The sequence below is a fragment of the Oncorhynchus kisutch genome, linkage group LG7 (assembly GCF_002021735.2).
Source record: "Oncorhynchus kisutch isolate 150728-3 linkage group LG7, Okis_V2, whole genome shotgun sequence".
NCBI lineage: Eukaryota > Metazoa > Chordata > Actinopteri > Salmoniformes > Salmonidae > Oncorhynchus > Oncorhynchus kisutch.
Genome location: NC_034180.2, coordinates 29,636,323 through 29,658,080, shown reverse-complemented (window position 1 = coordinate 29,658,080; position 21,758 = coordinate 29,636,323). Strand labels below are relative to the sequence as shown.

General features: G+C 44.3%; 3 protein-coding genes across 13 annotated transcripts; 1 reads left to right on the top strand and 2 right to left on the bottom strand.

Annotated features, from left to right (window-relative positions):
* Nucleotides 1-28: 28 nt before the first annotated feature.
* On the bottom strand, nt 29-12,952 carry mcm8 (minichromosome maintenance 8 homologous recombination repair factor). 10 transcript variants are annotated; one of them, XM_031828849.1, is made up of 25 exons: nt 12,618-12,865; nt 11,328-12,261; nt 11,056-11,136; nt 10,718-10,800; nt 10,465-10,614; nt 10,293-10,393; nt 10,023-10,245; nt 9,834-9,919; nt 9,516-9,664; nt 9,328-9,402; nt 9,087-9,222; nt 8,959-8,989; nt 8,712-8,852; nt 8,496-8,637; nt 8,222-8,417; nt 7,921-8,134; nt 7,638-7,847; nt 7,442-7,518; nt 6,405-6,594; nt 3,754-6,305; nt 2,025-3,491; nt 1,758-1,843; nt 1,459-1,527; nt 1,220-1,311; nt 29-1,111 (listed from the first exon to the last, which is right to left on the bottom strand). In XM_031828849.1, the coding sequence occupies exons 2-20, from the start codon at nt 11,464-11,466 to the stop codon at nt 6,213-6,215; spliced, it is 2,517 nt and encodes an 838-aa protein (XP_031684709.1). In that variant the 5' UTR covers nt 11,467-12,261; nt 12,618-12,865; the 3' UTR covers nt 29-1,111; nt 1,220-1,311; nt 1,459-1,527; nt 1,758-1,843; nt 2,025-3,491; nt 3,754-6,212. The 10 variants fall into 10 exon arrangements, with proteins under 10 accessions (XP_031684709.1, XP_031684711.1, XP_020343472.1 ...); XM_031828851.1 differs by having other exon boundaries at nt 10,023-10,221; nt 12,618-12,864; XM_020487883.2 differs by having other exon boundaries at nt 10,023-10,221; nt 11,328-11,473; nt 12,618-12,864.
* Nucleotides 818-5,089, bottom strand: crls1 (cardiolipin synthase 1). The gene is made up of 7 exons (XM_020487880.2): nt 3,754-5,089; nt 3,354-3,491; nt 2,025-2,154; nt 1,758-1,843; nt 1,459-1,527; nt 1,220-1,311; nt 818-1,111 (listed from the first exon to the last, which is right to left on the bottom strand). The coding sequence occupies exons 1-7, from the start codon at nt 4,303-4,305 to the stop codon at nt 1,021-1,023; spliced, it is 1,158 nt and encodes a 385-aa protein (XP_020343469.1). The 5' UTR covers nt 4,306-5,089; the 3' UTR covers nt 818-1,020.
* Nucleotides 12,953-13,097: 145 nt separating the features above from the next.
* LOC109893914 (beta-soluble NSF attachment protein-like) lies at nt 13,098-20,860 on the top strand. Of its 2 annotated transcripts, XM_031828852.1 has the most exons (10): nt 13,098-13,331; nt 17,673-17,755; nt 17,865-17,981; nt 18,242-18,288; nt 18,559-18,636; nt 18,731-18,786; nt 19,000-19,084; nt 19,174-19,278; nt 19,434-19,502; nt 19,624-20,860. In XM_031828852.1, the coding sequence occupies exons 1-10, from the start codon at nt 13,234-13,236 to the stop codon at nt 19,774-19,776; spliced, it is 891 nt and encodes a 296-aa protein (XP_031684712.1). In that variant the 5' UTR covers nt 13,098-13,233; the 3' UTR covers nt 19,777-20,860. The 2 variants fall into 2 exon arrangements, with proteins under 2 accessions (XP_031684712.1, XP_020342704.1); XM_020487115.2 differs by lacking the exons at nt 13,098-13,331; nt 17,673-17,755; nt 18,242-18,288 and having other exon boundaries at nt 17,874-17,981.
* Nucleotides 20,861-21,758: the final 898 nt, after the last annotated feature.

Sequence of the window (21,758 nt, the reverse complement as noted above, 5' to 3'; positions counted from 1 at the left end):
TATAATCTAACCAGACTGCATGATTTTCTTGTTTTTTTATTTACAGGTAGGCAGGGGCACATTCCAACTCATAAATTTACAAACAAAGCGTGTGTTTAGTGAGTCTGCCAGGTCAGATGCAGTAGGGATGACCAGGGATTCTCTTTAAGTACGTGAATTAGACCATTTTCCAGTCCTGCTAAGCATTCAAAATGTAATGAGTACTTTGGTTTCAGGGAAAATGTAGAGTAAAAAGTACATTATCTTTAGGAATGTAGGTAGTGGAGTTGTCCGATTTAAAGTTTTTGGGAGTGTTTTTACTTAAGTACCACTGATCATTTGAAGCCTCATTAAATCATGTTTCTTTCCAATATTACTGATGTTGCAGTTTGACTAGCCTTGCACAGCCATCCTTCCCAATCTTGTCTCACTGAACCATGAGCTTCTTAGGGTTTGACTAAACCTGCTGTATTGGAGAAATCACTAAGCTAGGAGACAGAACTCCCGAGTGGCGCAGCATGGGTAGGCCGTCATTGTAAATAAGAATGTGTTCATAACTGACTTGCCTAGTTAAATTACATTTAAAAAAACAAATGGCAATACAAATATCAATAGTCAATCTTATAATCAACAGCTGGTGACTTCAGTAGACCAGCAGATGTCACTAACACACAGCTTTGACACACTAAACCTTCTTGGTACAATTGGTGGCAATGTTGAAAACGTCCCCATCGCATACACGTTTAAAATTCCCGCCACACACACTCTTGCAGAATCCTGATCTTCTTTACAGACCATACTAGCAATCTAAACAAGGAGTTGATAAATACGGCAGTAGAGCAGGTTTACCGTTTAATCACATTCATCAGATACAAAACGTTCCCATGGCAATACTGAGATTAAAAATACACACTCAGAGTTCATTTTGGAGTCTTTCCAAACACACGTGGGTGTGTGTTCAACTTGAGTACTCAGGCGCAACAATGGTTGTGGAGTGTATTAAGTTGCAACCGTTACTTGGCGCTTGCTGAGTTGCCATGGTTACTTGGTGCTGTTGAGCACAGCGACAGTCTTCATGCCATAGTGATAGTAGCTGTAGCCTGACACAGTCGTCGTTACCGCTGTGACATACCTGCACATAAACACAGTATTACCAACACATACAGAACAAAAACAATGAACCATTTAGAGTTTCAGAGTGCAGTGTGCCAAAACAGACTGCCTGTGGTGTGTCTCTTACCATAGGGCTTGCAGGAGCGGACTGTCTGTGTAGTGAAAGACAGGTGAGGCCAACGATGCTGCTACTAGGAAGAGCTGGACCGCTGTGTTCACCTGCACGCAAGCATACAACCCACACACACACGATTAACCAACTAGACAAATGACTGTTATGACTTTTTTTGCATGGGTATTTAGATATATGCGTGTGTTTGTGTGTGTGTGTGTATATGTATATATATTTAAGGTACAGAAACTTACCTTGCTGAGGGTGGTGGGTTTGAGCTGCGCTGTTGTGTAGCAGGGGTTAAAAAACTTACTGAGAGTCACCTGGAACGAGAGAGAAGAGAGCAAGAGGAGGGAGCGGAAGATAATTATTATGTAGTCTAAAAAGAGCAACGCCAAAGATCTAGACGCAACAAAGTTCTGGATCCACTGCCATTCATCTCCTCATTCCTGTATCCTACTGATGGGCAAGTGTCCGTGACAGCCCTGAACCAGCCCGCTGTGTGTGTGTGTGTGTGTGTGTGTGTGTGTGTGTGTGTGTGAGAGAGACTTACAGGAGGTGGGACAGTCTTGTATCTGACGTAGAAAACAGCCGCTATCAGACCAACGTCTCTGGCTATCACCAACGCTGTCAGGGGAGCTAAGAAAAGACACATGGTCAGAGGTGCTGGAAGACCACAAATTAAACAACTAATTCATTTTTGCTTTCAAATGTGTCTTCTACATCTATGAGGATTGTGTTGACATTGTTTGGGATTATTAGCACTGTAAACAGAAAGATTTAATTTCGCAGCAAGGAAGGACTGCATTTCAATACACACCTGGGATGAGCTGTGCGTAGGTGAGACTGATGTAGAGAACGCTGATGAGGATTTTATCAGCCAATGGGTCGAGTGCGCTGCCCAGCGCAGACTTCTGACTGGGCCAGTTACGGGCTATGTAACCATCCAGCTACAAAGACAACACACAGGGTTAACAGTGTATGTGTGTATGGTGGCGTACTATTATTATTATTATTATTATTTTTTTTATCAAAGTACACTATATATACACACAAGAGTATGTGGACACCCCTTCAAATTAGTGGATCCAACCATTTCAGCCACACCCATTGCTGACAAGTGTATAAAATCAAGAACAACCATGCAATCTCTATAGACAAATATTGGCGGTATTATGGCCTTACTGAAGAGTTCAGTGACTTTCAACGTGGCACCGTCATAGGATGCCACCTTATCAACAAATCAGTTTGTCAAATTTCTGCACTGCTAGAGCTGCCCAGTCAACTGTAAGTTCTGCTATTGTGAAGTGGAAACGTCAAGGAGCAGCAACGGCTCATCAACAAAGTGGTAGGCCACACAAGCAATGTCAGCACAATAACTGTTCTTTGGGAGCTTCATGAAATGGGTTTCCATTACCGAGCAGCCGCACACAAGCCTGAGATCACCATGCCAATACCAAGAGTCGGCTGGAGTGGTGTAAAGCTCGCCGCCATTGGAGCAGTGGAAATGCGTTCTCAGGAGTGATGAATCATCTTGCAGTCCGACGGACAAATCTGGGTTCGGCAGATGCCAAGAAAAGGCTACTTGCCTCAATGCATAGTGGAAACTGTCAAGTTTGGTGGAGGAGGAATAATGGTCTGGTTCTGTTTTTCATGGTTCGTGCTGGGCCCCTTAGTTCTAGTGAAGGGAAATCTTAACACTACAGCATACAATGACATTCTGGACAATTCTGTGCTTCCAACTTTGTGGCAACAGTTTTCCTGTTTCAGCATGACAATGCCCTCATGCACAAAGTGAGATCCATACAGAAATGGTTTGTCGAGATCAGTGTGGAAGAACTTGACTGGCCTGCAAAGAGCCCTGAGCTCAACCCCATTGAACACCTTCAGGATGAATTGGAACGCTGACTGCGAGCAAGGCCTAATCGCCCAACATCAGTGCCTGACCTCACTAATGCACTTGTGGCTGAATGGAAGCAAGTCCCCGCAGCAATATTCCAACATCTAGTGAAATGCCTTATTGCAACAAAGGGGGACCAACTTCATATTGATGCCCATGATTTTGGAATTAGATGTTCAACGAGTAATGTCCACATATTTTTGGTGATAGAGTGTATTTCAAGCGGTGTGTGTAGGCAGGTGTGTGTACCACGTCAGTAAATCCAGCCAAAGCAAACAGCCCAAGGGAGAGGTGAAAATGTTGCTCAGTTATCAGGATTCCCAGGACTGGAGCCAGTGCGATGCGACACACACACAGCAGGTTGGGGATAGTCCATGGGTTCTCATACTGAAACACACATAGAAAGTTTTTTTTTTAAACACTGGTTGAGCAATATTGACTGTGCATTGTTCATATGACTAGAGAGTGTGTGGTTCTTTGTATTTAAAACATGCCCTGACAGCAAGGGAAACCAGCCCTAAAAGTAGACTCAGCATTATGGCATAATTTAACCTACAATGGGGCAACTTCCTGCAAACAGACATCAACAACAATGAATCAGCCAAGACTACCACTTGTCTTACCACACACACCGACCTACACCACCTACCAGTTCTTTAAATTTGAACAGTCCTTGACCAAGATCAGATGGTCTATCAGCTGGCTGGGTGGTTTCCCTCAGGTCCACTCCAGGTGGGCAGTCGGCTGGGGTCTCACGGGGTTTTCCACTACAGAGACCTCTCCAGCCTGGAAACACACCAGAACTCACTGGGAACAACCTCAACCCCAGGAGAACATGAGAGTTAGACGAGGAGTGATCCGTAGGGTAAAACCTAAAGCGGTCGTCGTTACCCTGCGTCCTCTCGTGACCTCTGCGGCGACAAGAGCGGGAGACGCTTTCCGTGGAACCCTTTAGCTCTTGGCCGCTAACCTCTGGGGTCGTTGGGCTGGGGATGTGCGTGTCTTGCGGGGTGTGTGTGTGATATTGTGTGTAGCTGGACCACTGGGCGACAGAGGACACTCTGTTTTTAAGTCTCTGCAGCAACTTCAGTTCTACCCTCACACACACACCTGTCTGCTGCTGCCGCCATGACGCAGGAATTGCACAACACACACTTCTCGCACACACCGCCAAGTTATTTTTAGAAACCGACAAGAACATCGCGAACAAGACGCGACTTACAAACTAACCTCATTTACAACGCTTTACACACACAACTTTTTTTACACCTCCCCACTGGTTCATATTTGTCCTGTTTCCTTAGTATCAACCAGCAGCTCTAGCCGATCAAGCCAACGTGTTCCATGTTTGCTGCCGTATTCCGCGACAGTTTTACGACGTCGTGGTATTGGTGGATATCACCAGAGATAGATACAAGCATCTCTGATGCCACTTAAATTTTCCAAAACCCTGATTTGAAAAATTAGCTAATTTTGATAATTTGGGTAATTATAATCCGATAATGCAGGATGTGTCACCATTTTGGTCGCTCAGAGTGCATCATCTTACCACTACCTGCCTCATTTTCTCTCAAATGTAAAGGTTATTTATTTCACGCCTGCGCACTCAGACAAATCCTTGAACCAGTCACTTGCGCCACAGCTGAACAGCGCCTAGCAGTGGACTCTATACGCAGCTGCAAAGGAGTCTGCAAAACCTTGTTGTTCCTAATATTTTCAACATTTACTTTATGTGATCAAAATGTTCATAATATTTCTAGCTTATTTATTTTATCACATTCGTCCCCAGAGCAGATAAATTATAATATTTGCATAATATAGTCAAAATACATTAACATTGGTCAGGAATTCATATTCAAACAGATTCATTATGAATGTATTAAACCGTTATATATTAATATACAGTACCAGTCAAAAGTTTGGACACACCTACTCAAGGTGAGGGTCAGTCAATCTGGAATATTTCAAGAACTTCAAAAGTTTCAAGTGCAGTCGCAAAAAAACCATCAAGCGCTATGATGAAACTGGCTCTCATGAGGACCGCCACAGGAAAGTAAGACCTAGTTACCTGCAGGGGATAAGTTCATTGGAGTTACCAGCCTCAGAACTTGCAGCCCAAATAAATGCTTCACAGAGTTCAAGTAACAGACACATCAACATCAACTGTTCAGAGACTGTGAATCAGACCTTCATGGTCAAATTGCTGCAAAGAAACCACTACTAAAGGACATCAATAAGAGACTTGCTTGGGCCAAGAAACACGAGCAATGGACATTAGACCAGTGTAAATCTGTTCTTTGGTCTGGATTCCAAATGGGAGATTTTTGGTTCCAACCGCCGTGTCTTTGTGAGACGCAAAGTAGGTGAAAGCATGATCTCCGCATGTGTGGTTTCCACCATTTAGCATGGAAAAGGAGGTGTGATGGTCTGGAGGCTTTGCTGGTTAAACAGTCTGATATATTTAGAATTCAAGGCACACTTAACCAGCATGGCTACCACAGCACTCTGCACTGATACACCAACCCATCTGGTTTGCGCTTAGTGGGACTATCATTTGTTTTTCAACAGGACAATGACCCAACATACCTCCAGGCTGTGTAAGGGATATTTGACCAAGGAGGAGAGTGATGGAGTGCTGCATCAGTTGACCTGGCCTCCACAATCACCTGACCTCAACCCAATTGAGATGGTTTGGGATGAGTTGGACAGCAGAGTGAAGAAGTGCTCAGCATATGTGGAAACTTCTTCAAGACTGTTGGAAAAGTATTCCAGGTGAAGCTGGTGAGAATGCTAAGAGTGTGCAAAGCTGTCATCAAGGCAAATGGTGGCTACTAAAGAATCTTAAATATATTGTGATTTAACACTTTATTGGTTACGACAGGGTTCCTTATTTGTTATTTCATAGTTTTGATATCGTCTTCACTATTATTCTACAATGTAGAAAATAGTAAAAAATAAAGACCCTGTAATGAGTAGGTGTCCAAACTTTTGACTGGTACTGTACAGATATACATCTCCGTATTGGAAGAATTCACTAATAAAACAAATTCTTTACAAAACATGTGTATTGCATTATGTAACAGCAGGTCTTTAAATGATGTTTGTGTGTTATATAGTCTGTAGCTGGTACTGTCTGTGTCCTTTCTTCAGCAGGTAGCCTTGTTCATTCAGAGAACTGATGAAACCTTCAAAGTCTGCAACCTGAATCAACACACACACAACCTTTTGAATTCCACGACCTGCAACATAACAGCTGTCGTAAGACCGAAAGCAACAGACAGGGGTGTGTGTGGGTGTTACCTGTATGTTGAGGTCCTTGGCCAGGCTGCGTAGCTGTGTGAGGTCGTACAACATGGTGTGTGTGCGCTGAGCGTGTGTGTTGAGCGCAGTGATAAATCTCTTGGCAGCCGACCGCTGACTCATCCCAACACCCAGTACTGAACGCTCAAAGTCCAGACCTCCACTACCATCAGAGAAGGTATCTGCCAGACTGACACACACCAGAATGTCCCTTTTATTTGAGGGTAATTCTATTTTATCGTTCAGAAATGAAAGCACTTCATCTAGTCCTCCCCCCATTTGAAAGTATCATAAGTATTTGAACAAATTCACTTATAGTGTAGTCAATTTTGTCAAATGTTTTGTATTTGTTCCCATATTCCTAGCATGCAATGACTACAAACTTGTTAAATGCATTTGCAGATTGTTCTGCTTGCATTTCAGATTATGTTGTGCCCAATATAAATTTATGGTAAATAATGGATTGTGTCATTGTGGAGTCACTTTTATTGTAGAAAAGAATATAATGTTTCTGAACACTTCTACATTAATGTAGATGCTACCATGGATTACAGATTATCATGAATGAATCATGAATAATAATGAGAAATCTTTCGAGGTATAAATATCATACCTCCCAAAAAATGCAAACATGTTTTGGGGGAATGATCTCTGTGCATCTGTAATGAACTCACCCATCATTATTCATGATTCTTTCAATACTATCTGTGATCATGGTAGCATCCATATTCATGTAGATGTGTTTAGAAACATTCTGTTCTTATTTACAATAAGTGACAGTACATTGTGGACCCCAAAAGTGAATTTGTCCAAATACACCAGACACTTTCAAAATGGACTTGATACATATAGTACATTCATTTCTAAACTGTAAAACAGATATGTATGGAAATACCCTCAAATAAAAATACATTCTGTAATCACCCCTTAAAACATTTGATTTCAAATCCAAACTGCTTGAGTAGAGGCAAATTAAATGTTTTAGCTTCACTGTCCAAATAAATACGTAGGGGAATGTATGTTGGATAATGTGTTACCTGTGTTTCATGATCTCCACTACGTCTTCAGCGTCACTCTTGGTAGCTGTCTCTCTGAGCTCCAGCTTCGCCCGTGCCTACACACACATAGTCACATAGTCAGGGCACAGGCTCAGGTCTGTGTGATATGTTAGAGACTTTAGGATGTGTTATGATCAAATTCCACGTGTGTATTTGAGTGAGTGTGTTTGCCTACCTCTGTGAGGCGGATGAGGGACTCCAGCTGGCGTGTGGTGATGGGTGTGCTGTCGACGGGGTGTGTGTGTGAGCGTAGGGAGAGGTAGAAGTCCTGGAGCGTCTGGGCAGCGGCAGTAGAGAGCGAGGGATGAACGTAGCGACGGGCATAACCAACATATTTTCTCAGCAGGGAGTGGGGGATGGGGTCTACACACTCCCCTGGACACACCTAACAGAGACAGACTCAATGTCAGAAATTCCATATATTTTGATAAAGTACTTTGGTATTTGTGTGTGGGTACCTGCAGCCGGTCAGAAAGAGGTGTGTCGGAGGGCTCCAGCAGCGAGCTCTGTGATTGATGGTAGTCTCCTCGTGTAACCACGGCACCTGAAGCCCCTCCCTTCCCCGACCTGACGGCCATGACATGTTCCGACAGCCGGCGGTCATGCGACTCATCAGGAACATCCAATAGGAGGAAGACCACATCAAACCTCGAAAGGAGGGCACTGCCCATCCTACACACACATACACAAAATAAGTCAACTTGTACCTACAGTGTAGCATAAGCTAAAAATGAAAGGTGAAAATGTGTGAGAGTCTACTTGAGGTTTTCGGAGACCGTCTTGGCCCTGTTGTAGTGTCCTCCAGCAGGGTTAGCAGCAGCGATAACAGATGTCCTAGCAGGTAGGGAACACACCAGACCAGCCTTAGCCAGACTGATGGTCTGCTGCTCCATGGCCTCTAGTAACGCTTGTTGCTGATGGCCCAGCTTATCAAACTCATCTATACAGCACAGCCCTGACACAAACACACAAATAGGTTGGATGATGACAGGTTGGATGATGACAGTTGGGATGTAAGCACACACTCCCCTACCTTGGTCTCCTAGTACCAGAGCTCCAGCCTCGAGTGCGTAGTCTCCAGAGCCGGCATCTCTGGACAGAGTAACGGTCAGCCCTGATGTACTGGTAGTGTTACCACACACATAGATCCCCCTGGGAGCCACATTACACACCGCCTACACACACACACACACACACAGTTACAACAGCTAGTTTGAAGTTGGCGTGTTTTTAAGTGTGTGCATGTTACCTGTAGCATCTGACTCTTTCCCAGGCCAGGGTCTCCCACCACCAGTATATGAGGGTCTCCTCTGATGGGAATCCTGTTCTTATCATCAGCATGCTTCTGACTGCCTCCAAACAACGCTAAGGACAGGCCTGCTTTTACTAGCTACACACAAACAAAACACACATTTCTTTTTAAACAAACACTTTTTTTGAAACATGGCCACAGCTTACCTGAAACAACATGACCAATGGAAACTAGGCTTACTCACCAGGTGGCCATAGATGGCTGGACACAAGGAGCTGGAATACAAATCACATCAGTCACTCACAATATATAACAAAAGCACTATATTAGTACAGTAGTGTCACAGTAGTATTCTGTGTGTGCGTGTCTTACTGTACGATGAGCTTCAGTAGATCAGGTTGGCTGTGTATTTCCTGGATGGCATACAGCTCCTTCAAAGAGAACTCTATCCCCGATGACCTTTCACCTCCAGATGACCCCTGACCTCCAGCCTCCTTCACTTTCTGACCTTAATTAAGAAGAAACTTGATTGTCCACACAATTTGAAAACACTTCATTGTTTGTCCTCCCAATAACATGAGTAACAACTACACAATAACAGACCTACAGCTACCTTTAGAGTTGCTGACGGAGTTGGCCTCAATGTAGAGCAGGAACATACACTTATCCTTCTTCCCCCTGCTGCCGCCTACACACACCACACACCTCATCAATTACTCAGACAGTGCCAGTGATGTTAACAACTGCGTGTGTGTGTGTGTGTGTGTGTGTGTGTGTGTGTGTGTGTGTGTGAGAGAATACCGTCGTCTTGGCTGACTCGGACTGTTCCAGTAATAGTAACGGTGTCTCCAGGGACCGCACTGTCACAGAGGTCAGAGGTCAGGTGACATTCCACCGTCCGAGGGATCCGCCCCGCCTCCCTCTGCTCTCCTCCAATCAGCTCCTGGACCCTGGGGCACCATGGGAAATAGTTTGCATACACAGCTTCAGTCCCAAAATATTTTCCCCTAGCCCATACACCCTAGACACAGACCCCTAGCCCATACACCCTAGAAACGTATGGAGATCTAAGAAGATTGGATAGGTATGTATAAGCATTATAAATAATAGTGTAATTACTTGATATTCTGCCAGTCAACAGTGAGGGTGAGAGGGGAGCTCCTGTTGGGAATGAAAGAACGACTGCGACACTGTGGCTGCACACACTGAAGAAACACACGCACAATCAGCAAACACACAGCCTGTGGTTCAATCCAATGTAGGTTGTAATGAAAGTGCTCTGTGGCAAGGTGAGTGTATGTGTTGTACCTTGGTGGGCGTGGTGAACTTGCCGTGTGGCAGGGTGAGTGTGTGTGTGTGTGAGCAGCCGGAGCAGGTGAAAGCCAAGCGTGTGCAGAGTGGTCTGATGTTGCTGACACGTACCACGGTCCCCCTCACACACACCAACCGACCAAACACACTCGCACGCAGCATCCTCAGGGCTGTCAATGGCGCATAGTTATACAACCTGAAACAAACACAGTTATACAACCTGAAACTGAGTCAGCGAGAGACCGTGAGAGTGTGTGCGTGTTTTACCTGGCGCTGATGTGGGGTATGTTAATGATGGGTGTGGCTCCCCCAGAAAGCCCTTCCCCCTGTAACTCTGCAGCGTGTCTCTCCAAGTCCATCGTCAAAACCTGACACACACACACACACATTAAAATACATAGACACAACTACCTTCAGTGAAGCGTATGTGTATATGTACCTGGTGTATGGCGAGGCCCAGACAGTTGAGGGTGGTCTCTGGTTGTTCTCTCAGCTGATTGGACAGGTCCGGAAGAGCCATACACACCTCCTTATCCTCAACAAGAGCCTTATAGTCCACCAACACACTGCCCTGACGCTCAATCTCATCCTACACACACACACACACACAAATTAAGCTTGCCCACTCACCAAAGGCTACTATTTTTTTGAGGTTAAAACAATGACAAAAACTAGATTTCTGCACATCTTACTTTGTCATAGAGGTGTATCTGTGAGGTGAAGTACTGTTCAAACACTTTGATCTTCTCCACATACGGAGAACTATCTATGAAACCTTCATACAGGAAAAACACACACAAATAGATCACAAAAAATTGGTATATAGACAATACACACACACATTAAAATACAAACACACAACAGGAGGTCTGTGACACCTTAATTGAGGAGGCCAGGCTCGTGGTAATGGCTGGGGAAGAATAGGTGGAGCGGTATCAAATACATCACTTCCATGTGTTTGATGCAATTCCATTTACTCCATTATTATGAGCCGTTCTCCCCTCGGTAGCCTCCACTGATACACACCTACCTTCAGTGAAGTAGAGGGCCCAGCCTTTATAGGGAGAGAGTCTGTCCAGGGTGGTCTGAGACACACGGGACTGAGAGGACCCTAGAAAGAGACGGCAAGAGAAAGAGATACTGAAGCCTCCACAATGGAGTCAGTGTTGTCCCAAAACCAAGGGTTGGAAATCATTGAGGGGGTTAAGGCATATTTAGAGGCTTGTAAGGGGCTGGTCTTACCCCTAACTGTCCCTTATCTCTAACCAGGCTAACTGTGTGGTGTATGTGTCTGACCCATACCTCTTTGAGCACTGGGGGGGCGTGAGTTTCCTCTCCATGGTCTTCCCCTCCATCCCCCTCCTCCTCCTCCTCCTCCCCTCCATCCCCCTCCCCTCTGCCCTCTTTTGCAGGAGCTGTGAGCAGAACCCTCTCCACTCATCTTACACCTGGAAATGAGAGAGGGATACAATAGAGAAATATAGAGAGAATGTAGAGAAAGAGAAGTTCAGGTGTTTGGGGATGAATAGGGATAGCTCATTCTGAAGCCATCCTAACATCCTAAACATTTGTAAAAACATTGGAGAATGGTGGAAAACAGGCTGAAGTTGCTAATGAAGATAGTCCTCGCTCTAATAATGCCTCGTTCCTTGTTGGAGTGTTTCATGGAGAAGGATGTGTTTTTGGTAGCTCCATTTGCGGTCAACAAGATGGTGGAGGACACACTGGGAAAGGTGGAGTCAAAGTGACCAGGAGTGTATTGTGTTGTTAGAAGAACAAAATGAAAGTGCATTGTGTCTTGGGGAATTATCAGAGTATTTAGTAGAGCGTTTTAATTTTCTGATCTGGGCACCGGTAAAAGGTGTCATCTCTGGCGTAGCGTTGGAAATTGAGGATGAAAAACTAAATGCAGAATGTGCCTAGGAGTAGTGGGGGCAAGTCGAATGAACCGTATGGTGAATGGAAGGACAGAGGAAAGCCTATCAGTGCTATTGTTAATTGATGAAGAATCTCTTCTGACATGTAAAGCTGGGGTATATGAGATAAGTAGTGAGAGCTTATGTGAACAGACCGTTGCAGTGTCTAATGTAAAATGTTATGTATGGCCACTGGCAAGCGTGTGCAGAAGGAATAAATACGGTATGTTGTGGAAGAGTCAGTGGAATCACGTTCCTGTGTTCCCTGTAAGGGTGAAGAAGGTCGAAGTAGCAAGAATCCGAGCTGTCCACCAGGTCTCCTATGCAGAGGCAGTGCAAATAGCCGAAGGAAAAAGTTCAAATTAGGAAGAAAAGGCAATGGATGCACCGCGGACCGCCATAATTCAGGAGAAGAGAAGACTAACCTCGCTAACATAACTCGTTTAATAGAGGAATATGACGCAATTAACAGTCAATTCAATAGCTAACGTTAGCTGTTATGTTGGGTGTGAACGACAGCTAACTTAGGTTACCTGAGCTGGCTAACTCACAGTGTATGGTGAAAAGTTACCACCTAGCTTAACTATCTTCAGCTACCTCACCTGCTACTATAATAGCTAAATGAGTTAGCTAGCTAACGTTAGCTACAATCGTGGAGACAAAAGTTTCTACTTACCCGAGTTGCGTAACTGGGAAAGAAACGTCACTTCTAAAGACTATCTATTATCCTGTAAAGTTTGTCTTTGGTTACACTTCTTTCATAAGCTAAATGTGCAATGATATTCTTAACTAGCTAACGTTAAAGCAGATATATAAATATATTCCATATATTTGGCTAACAGTTAGCTAGTTAACAAAACGACAGCTTCTGTATTCAGTTGATGATGGTTCTGTTTATTTTATTTTTTAGCTTTGGCGCAATTTCGAGGCAACTTCCGCTTCTTTGCAGCGGAAGACCATACCAACAGTATAAACAAATACTAATCATAGTTTTGTTTTAAGTCTTGTATGAATACCTTTCTAACATACTTGTTATAGGAGCTAGCAGAAAATATAAATGCAGTATGATTCGTACGAAAAAAAAGCGTACTGGATTAAAACGTGCAATTTTCTCCAGCTCGCTAGGTGGTGGTGATGCACCAAGACTTTGAGGAAATCAGAATAAATAGTCACACAACCGAGGAAGATTCTCTCTCATCAGCACCACGTCTCAGCATCCATTCCCAGCTAAACGGATTCTCCGGAATATTTGTTTTTACCTTGTCGACGACACACACACAGCCCAAAAAGCGATGGATACCTCCGGGAAAGAGAAGGAGGCGATGCAGCTGATGGCTGAAGCCGACAAGAAGGTCAAATCCTCCGGATCATTCCTGGGGGGGATGTTCGGGTGAGATGAGATGCACTGGTTTCCTTGTTCAAGTCAGTGTCAGTACACGAGCGCTGATTGTAATTCATCACGGAGGGGGGAAGGGTCGATGCGTTGCATGACATTGGACAAAAAAATCGCGAGTGTATTGGTGATGTAGCTGTATGATGATTAGGCCTACAATAATGTAAATGTTTTAAAAGTATCAATATGCAGTAGTGAGGGGGAGAATGTCGGGCCTGTTTGTCGCAGACAGTCAGGCCTCTGCCTTGGGGAGTTCTGCAGTGTTCTGGTCATCTGACTGCAAATTGTCAACATTTACTGTTTAACCACCAGGATATCGTTGCTCATTACAGATGAAAGGGTAATGGCCTATTATATACACTGCTCAAAAAAATAAAGGGAACACTTAAACAACACAATGTAACTCCAAGTCAATCACACTTCTGTGAAATCAAACTGTCCACTTAAGAAGCAACACTGATTGACAAATTTCACATGCTGTTGTGCAAATGGCATAAACAACAGGTGGAAATTATAGGCAATTAGCAAGACACCCCCAATAAAGGAGTGGTTCTGCAGGTGGGGACCACAGACCACTTCTCAATTGGCACGTCAATGCTAGCTGTGGCAAGAAGGTTTGCTGTGTCTGTCAGAGTAGTGTCCAGAGCATGGAGGCGCTACCAGGAGACAGGCCAGTACATCAGGAGACGTGGAGGAGGCCGTAGGAGGGCAACAACCCAGCAGCAGGACCGCTACCTCCGCCTTTGTGCAAGGAGGAGCAGGAGGAGCACTGCCAGAGCCCTGCAAAATGACCTCCAGCAGGCCACAAATGTGCATGTGTCTGCTCAGACGGTCAGAAACAGACTCCATGAGGGTAGTATGAGGGCCCGACGTCCACAGGTGGGGGTTGTGCTTACAGCCCAACACCGTGCAGGACGTTTTTCATTTGCCAGAGAACACCAAGATTGGCAAATTCGCCACTGGCGCCCTGTGCTCTTCACAGATGAAAGCAGGTTCACACTGAGCACATGTGACAGACGTGACAGTCTGGAGACGCCGTGGAGAACGTTCTGTTGCCTGCAACATCCTCCAGCATGACCGGTTTGGTGGTGGGTCAGTCATGGTGTGGGGTGGCATTTCTTTGGGGGGCCGCACAGCCCTCCATGTGTTCGCCAGAGGTAGCCTGACTGACATTAGGTACCGAGATGAGATCCTCAGACCCCTTGTGAGACCATATGCTGGTGCGGTTGGCCCTGGGTTCCTCCTAATGCAAGACAATGCTAGACCTCATGTGGCTGGAGTGTGTGAGCAGTTCCTGCAAGAGGAAGGCATTGATGCTATGGACTGGCCCGCCCGTTCCCCAGACCTGAATCCAATTGAGCACATCTGGGACATCATGTCTCGCTCCATCCACCAACGCCACGTTGCACCGCAGACTGTCCAGGAGTTGGAGGATGCTTTAGTCCAGGTCTGGGAGGAGATCCCTCAGGAGACCATCCGCCACCTCATCAGGAGCATGCCCAGGCGTTGTAGGGAGGTCATACAGGCACGTGGAGGCCACACACACTACTGAGCCTCATTTTGACTTGTTTTAAGGACATTACATCAAAGTTGGATCAGCCTGTAGTGTGGTTTTCCACTTTAATTTTGAGTGTGACTCCAAATCCAGACCTCCATGGGTTGATAAATTTGATTTCCATTGATAATTTTTGTGTGATTTTGTTGTCAGCATATTCAACTATGTAAAGAAAAAAGTATTTAATTAGAATATTTCATTCATTCAGATCTAGGATGTGTTATTTTAGTGTTCCCTTTATTTTTTTGAGCAGTGTAGGTACAGAAGTCCAGAAATGACATACTGTATGAATAAATAAATAAATAAATTCCTTCATTATGTCGAGATCACAACTTATTTACACTACATTTACACTACAAATTAGTGGATTCGGCTATTTCAGCCACACCCGTTTCTGACAGGTGTATAAAATCGAGAACACAGCCTTGCAATCTCCATAGACAAACATTGTCAGTAGAATGGCCCGTACTGAAGGGCTCAGTTACTTTCAACATGGCACCGTCATAGGATACCACCTTTCCAACAAGACAGTTGTCAAATATCTTCCCGGTCAACTGTAAGTGCTGTTATTGTGAAGCGGAAACGTCTACGAGCAACAACAGCTCAGCCGCAAAGTGGTAGGCCACACAAGCTCACAGAACAGGACCTCCAAGTGCTGAAGCGCATAGCATGTCAAAATCGTCTGTTCTCGGTTTCAACACTCACTACCGAGTTCCAACCAGCTTCTGGAAGCAACGTCAGCACAAGAACTGTTCGTCTGGAGCTTCATGAAATGGGTTTCAATGGCCAAGCAGCCGCAAACAAGCCTAAGATCACCATGCACAATGCCAAGAGTCTGCTGGAGTGGTGTAAAGCTCACTGCCATTGGACTTTGGAGCAGTGGAAACGCATTCTCTAGATTGTATAATCACGCTTCACCATCTGGCCGTCTGACAAACCATACAGAAATGGTTTGTCAAGATCGGTGTGGAAGAACTTGACTGGTCTGCAGAGAGCCCTGAGCTCAACCCTATTGAACACCTTTGGGATGAATTGGAACGCCAACTGTGAGCCAGGCCTAATCGCCCAACATCAGTGCTGACCTCACTAATACTCTTGTGGCTTAATGGAAGCAAGTCCCCACCGCAGCAATGTTCCAATATCTAGTGGAAAACCTTCCCAGAGGAGTGGAGGCTATTGTAGCAGCTAAGGTGGGACCAACTCCATATTAATGCCCATGATTTTGGAATGAGATGTTCGACGAGCAGGTGTCCACATACCTCAGGTCATGTAGTGTATCTTATGATCACGACATAACAAAAGTTGTTTTGTCGAAATCACAAGATACACTCTACAAATAGGAGTGTGAACGTCTCGATGATGGATTGACAGTATGGCTGAGGTGGAAAACATTAAGTGGATCAGAGCATATATTTGTTTATTGATTGCTACACTAAGTTAGAATGTTAGCAAGCTAAATGTTCCTTGCCTAAAAGCACATGGGGCATTTAAGCCCTGAATGATGTCTGACAGCAGCACTGTCTCCAAGGCTGTGTTCCACCCCCAGGACCACAGTCAATCGCATGCAAGTAATAACGCAGCCAACTTGGCTAGTCTTGTGAGTGAGCTAGCTAGCTAGGTAGTCTTGTTACCTAGCTTGCTAGCTAGTTTGTTATCTGTGCATATCAGCTTGCATAACTGATATGCATATAATTGTAAGGGACACAATGTTTTTATGGATAATATTTCAATTTACAGAGCTTGATCAGATTCAATAGCAGCTTCAGAGGCTGATAAATCAGGATTCTGCCTTCTAGGCTTTCCCAGGTAAAGCTCCTTGCAAGCAGATCAGCATTCAGTGCATTTTGTATATTATCAAGGGTGGTTGCACTCTATTCCTGGCAGGCTGATCAGATTCCATAGCATCCTCAGGGGCTAATAAAATTAGCCTTAAATATGAAGCTGCTATTGAATCTAATCAGCCTGCCAGGAATAGAGCACACCCACTCTAGATTATATGCATCAGCCTATAAAGCTCATCTGCATGAAAGGACCCTTACCTATGAAACAGCCTACAAAGCAACATCCTGACTTATCAACCTCTGAGGCTGAAATTGTATCTGATCAGCCTGTCAGGAATGGAGCTTACACACTGTAAATTTAAATATTATCCACAAAACATGAAGTGTCTCATATAATTAAATAACAGTTATGGAAGCTAGCTAGCTCACAAGACTAGCCAAACGCATGCGATTGGGTGCGGCATGCAGCCTGGTAGACTACCTGTCAGGCATCGTTCAGGGCTTTAATGCCTCACGAGAGCACTGAGATCAATGCAGCCACAGGGCTCCTTGATGAGGTTGTTATCATGCATCTGAACAAATGAATGGATGATCAATGGTACTTTTGATTATCTCGTGATTTCAACAAAACAACTTTTGTTATGTCATGATCACGAGAATTATCTTTTGATCTTGACAAAACACTGTTTGTTATGTACTGTAATGATCATGAGATAAATATGTCGTGATCTTTAGATAACAAGATAATACTTTTTTTATTCACACAGTATGTCCTCTCTGGACTTCCATATTGGCCTATTCTGTAGAACAGACATGGCTCTCTGACATGTAGAGTAGGCCAGCTCTATTCATGAGATTTTCTTTAGTAGACAACGTTCAGTTTGTATCCTCCTGAATGAGACCCAGTAAACACAAACACACATTTTCTGACGATGTCCAGGTCTATAGCTCATATACCTGCCAGTTTTTAACCATGTGTGGGTGTGTGTGTGTGTATTTCAGGGGGAGTCACCACAAAGTAGAAGATGCATGTGAGATGTACGCCAGAGCAGCCAACATGTTCAAGATGGCCAAGAACTGGACTGGTGGGCCTCACACACACACACACACACACACACACACACACTGCTGAAATACTAGCGATGTTCCATAGACATGATAATTATGTTTGTGTGTGTGTGTGTGTGTGTGTAGCTGCTGGTAATGCGTTCTGCCAGGGGGCCCGGCTCCACATGCAGCTGCAGAACAAACTGGACTCAGCCACTAGCTTCGTCGACGCAGGGAACGCTTACAAGAAGGCTGATCCTCAGGGTAGGAACACGTATCCACACCCACTCACTCCAAAACATACTAGACTAGAGGGCAAAGCCTCCCTGACATCTGGGACCCTCCCTTTTGATATTAGTCCCTAATAGTAGGTAAAGTATGCTTTTGTCTTTGGTCTCTCTTGACCCTCTCTGGTGGGAAAACCTAACCTCTCTTACTCTCTGCTCCCTTCATATATCTCCCTGCCCCCTTTTCTCTTTCTCTCTCCCCTCTTTCACTCCTCCCTTTCCTCCTCTTTCTTGTAGAGGCTATCAACTGTCTAAATGCAGCCATCGATATTTACACTGACATGGTAAGCCTAGTACAACCCTTGAGCCCTGACCTCTAATCCCTAACCTGTGACCTCTAACCATACCACTTACATCTTGAACCTGCTTCACCCGTTTCTATGTGCAATTGTGCATGTACTGCGTGTGAAGGGGGCTATGTTTTCTAGCCATCATCGGCTGAGACCGCCGATATGAAGGCTGATACTGTATATTCTAGTGATTCTGTATCAGCGTTGTTGCAATCGACATGTTATTCTCCATCTCTGTCCTAATGATCCACATGTGTATTACAGGGTAGGTTTACTATTGCAGCCAAACATCACATCACCATCGCAGAGGTGTATGAGTCTGAGCTGGTGGACATAGAGAAGGTACGAAACACACACAAAACGTGCACACACACATGCACACGCACACAGAACTCCATATGAACAATGCTTTATGTGTGTGTCTCCTGTTGCCCAGGCGATCGCCCACTATGAGCAGGCAGCCGATTATTATAAAGGGGAGGAGTCGAACAGGTGAGTCTCCTGTGATGTTTAGTATAAATGAATACTATACCATTCAGTTATGCTACCCTGTACTATTACTCAAATGCTATTGTATTATACTACTCAAGTACTTTCTATCATAGAGATTAGGGAGAGGGAGTTGTCATGAGGGGTTCCCCAGGTCTCTATGCTGGGACCTGTGCTGTTCCTTCTGTCTCTCGCTGTCTCTCTCCTCTCTCTCAGTTCTGCTAACAAGTGTCTGCTGAAGGTGGGCCACTACAGTGCTCAGCTAGAGCAGTATCCGAAAGCCATTGAGATCTACGAGCAGGTATGTTTTGCCTGCATTTTAAAACCCTGAAATGTGATGATCGGTTCTCTCTGAGGGATGTCACAGTGATGTAATGGTGTGTGTGTCAGGTGGCCACCAATACCATGGACAACCCCCTGCTGAAGTATAATGCCAAAGAGTACTTCTTTAAAGCCTCCCTCTGTCACTTCATAGTGGATGAACTCAACGCAAAGGTATTATTATTATCATCATTATTATTAGTGGTAATTGTTCTCTTGTTTTGAAGCAAGACACACGGAGTAGACACATTCTTCATATTATTCCAACTGAACCGAGGGAGTACCTGTCAGTTATTAGTGATTGTGTGTGTGTTTTGTGTTTTTTATAGCTGGCCATAGAGAAGTATGAGGAGATGTTTCCTGCTTTCGCAGACTCCAGAGAGTGCAAGCTGCTGAAGGTAGACAAGATGAGCGCCTTTGTGTGTGCGTGTGTGTAAAAGACTTCACGCTGCTCGTTTAACAGCATAGCTTCCTTCTTCACGAGCCCACACCCATCTCCCCCTGTCTGTCTCTCTGTAGAAGTTGCTGGATGCCCATGAGGAGCAGAACTGTGAGGCGTTTACTGAAGCTGTTAAAGAGTTTGACTCCATCTCTCGTCTGGACCAATGGCTCACCACCATGCTGCTCCGTATCAAGAAGACCATCCAGGGAGATGCTGGAGATCTCAAATAAAGAGAGATAGGGGGGTGGGTTGGGGGAGGATACAAGAGGGAGGGATAGAGAAAAAGATGGCTAGGTAGAGAGATGATGGAGAAAGAGGATGGACAGAGAGAGAAGGAGAGATGAGGGAGAAAGGGATGGAGGGAGAGATATAGGGTTAGGGCAGTGGTGTGAAGGGAGACAGTTCTCTATGCGTTTGATGTGTTCAGTGTAAATAAGTCCATGGCTCCTGTAGTCTATCGTGTCTTACCATACCTTTCCTCACACTCCTGTCAAAAACATTAGCTGTTTCAACTTAAAATAGGAGTTAACCAGCTGATGTAAAGTTACATCAACTTATCAAGTTGAGTTGACAAAACCAGGGAACAAATTATTAGATACATTATAGTATACAAGTTCATACAACTTTATTTTTTAGGTCAGTGGGGTACACTTACACATGTTTTTAAGTTGAAAGCCTTTTACAGTGCATGTCACACTTAACCTTCCTAACCTCTCCACTGAATGTCTTCCCTTGTTTGGGCCCTGTATGTTCATGTTTTAAAGTGTAGGGCTGTACAGATAGTGTATGAAAAGGTGGAGTGTGTGTGTGGCACGCACACAATGTATCACATTGAAGCCAATATATCTGTGCCAGTGCTGGTTGCTGTTGTTGTTGTTGTTGTGTGTGTGTGTGTGTGTGTGTGTGAGAGAGAGAGAAACAACCAAAGGGATACCCCGTTCTATTCATTCTATTTCTATGGTCCCCTTAGATATGTTTTCCACCCCTAGACACTTCCCCTAACCCGCTAGACACTTATGATCTGAAAGGATTGGATAGGTATAAGCACACACATATCCAATCCTCTCAGATCTACACATGTGTTAAGGGTCAGAGGTTACAGGGTTAAGGCCAGAGATTATGGGAAGTATCTGTAATGTAGTGTGTGTTGCTGTGGTGTGTGTATTCCTCTCAGCATGTTGCCATGGTAATGATGTGTGTGTTCAGTGTTGTGTGCAGTCAAACTACAGGTTATCACACATATCTCTATGTTCATGAATTACCACACGTTTGTGCAAAATATTTACTAAAAATAAAACTTCCAACAAACTTGCATTTGCTGCGGTGTGTTTGTGTGTGCTTGTGTGAAAGAAAGCTAGAGGGGGGAATATTGTATCTTTCTGTAATCAAAATCAATGTAAAAAAGTAATATATTTAAAATGATGGGAATTTTCGTGAAATCAAATAACAATTATATCTAACACTGATTTTCCTAATTGTTTGTACGTTTGTCAGACTGTAGGACTACAAACAAAACATTCCGATGTTGTTTTTAGAAAAACGCGTCATTTGTTATCAGCAACGTTCTATTGGCAGTTCGTTTCTGGTTGTTTGTTATTTTGTCTACCCTGTCTATTAATCACGGAAGATATTTAACTTTATATATTTCATATAGGTTACTTTTAGATATTTTTATCACATGGACATTCAGGAAATGTCAGGATCACCTGAGAGCATCCGTAAGTCACCAGATCGCTATAACTCTCTGTCTTACTCGAGCCGTCCTTTTGTATCACGCAGCCAACCGGTGGGTGTGTCCCGCCCTCCCCTCCCGTCCCGCAACGTGGGGAACTACCTGTTGTATGATCCGCTGGAGGAAAACGTACTCAGAGCTGCGAATGCTCACAGCGGCGAGGAGTTGGTGTGCAAGGTCTGTCGATTAAAACAAATATATACAAATATTTATTTTTGAAAACATGGTGCTCAATCACCTACTCTTATCTCTTTTCCATCTCAATCGTTGGCGCCATCTTCTATTCTCTTCTCTCTTTGTCTCCTTACTCCAGCCTTTCCACATTATCTCCTCTTATTCATGCAGTGCCAACATGCTCAACAGAAACAGGACCCTCATGTACAGTAGGCATGTGTTCTTATGTAGGCTGTGCAAACACAGTTACACCATAATGCAGATCTTGTCTTATTGGTTTCTTAGGGCCTCAAAAGTATTTCTGAA

Bases quoted from the DNA above. Each gene is read 5' to 3' on its own strand.
- LOC109893914 (XM_031828852.1), top strand. From the start codon at position 13,234: ATGGATACCTCCGGGAAAGAGAAGGAGGCGATGCAGCTGATGGCTGAA. The intron at 13,332-17,672 runs GTGAGATGAGAT...TGTGTATTTCAG, and splicing joins TTCCTGGGGGGGATGTTCGG to GGGGAGTCACCACAAAGTAG. The intron at 17,756-17,864 runs GTGGGCCTCACA...GTGTGTGTGTAG, and splicing joins GATGGCCAAGAACTGGACTG to CTGCTGGTAATGCGTTCTGC.
- mcm8 (XM_031828843.1), bottom strand. From the start codon at position 11,466: ATGAGTGGAGAGGGTTCTGCTCACAGCTCCTGCAAAAGAGGGCAGAGG. The intron at 8,853-8,958 runs GTGAGTAAGCCT...GTTTGTGTGTAG, and splicing joins CAGCCATCTATGGCCACCTG to CTAGTAAAAGCAGGCCTGTC. The intron at 8,135-8,221 runs GTAGACTCTCAC...ATGTGTGTGTAG, and splicing joins ACGGTCTCCGAAAACCTCAA to GATGGGCAGTGCCCTCCTTT.
- crls1 (XM_020487880.2), bottom strand. From the start codon at position 4,305: ATGTTCTTGTCGGTTTCTAAAAATAACTTGGCGGTGTGTGCGAGAAGT. The intron at 3,492-3,753 runs GTAGGTGGTGTA...TGTGTGTTTCAG, and splicing joins TGTTCAAATTTAAAGAACTG to TATGAGAACCCATGGACTAT. The intron at 1,528-1,757 runs GTAAGTCTCTCT...CTCTCGTTCCAG, and splicing joins ACAAGACTGTCCCACCTCCT to GTGACTCTCAGTAAGTTTTT.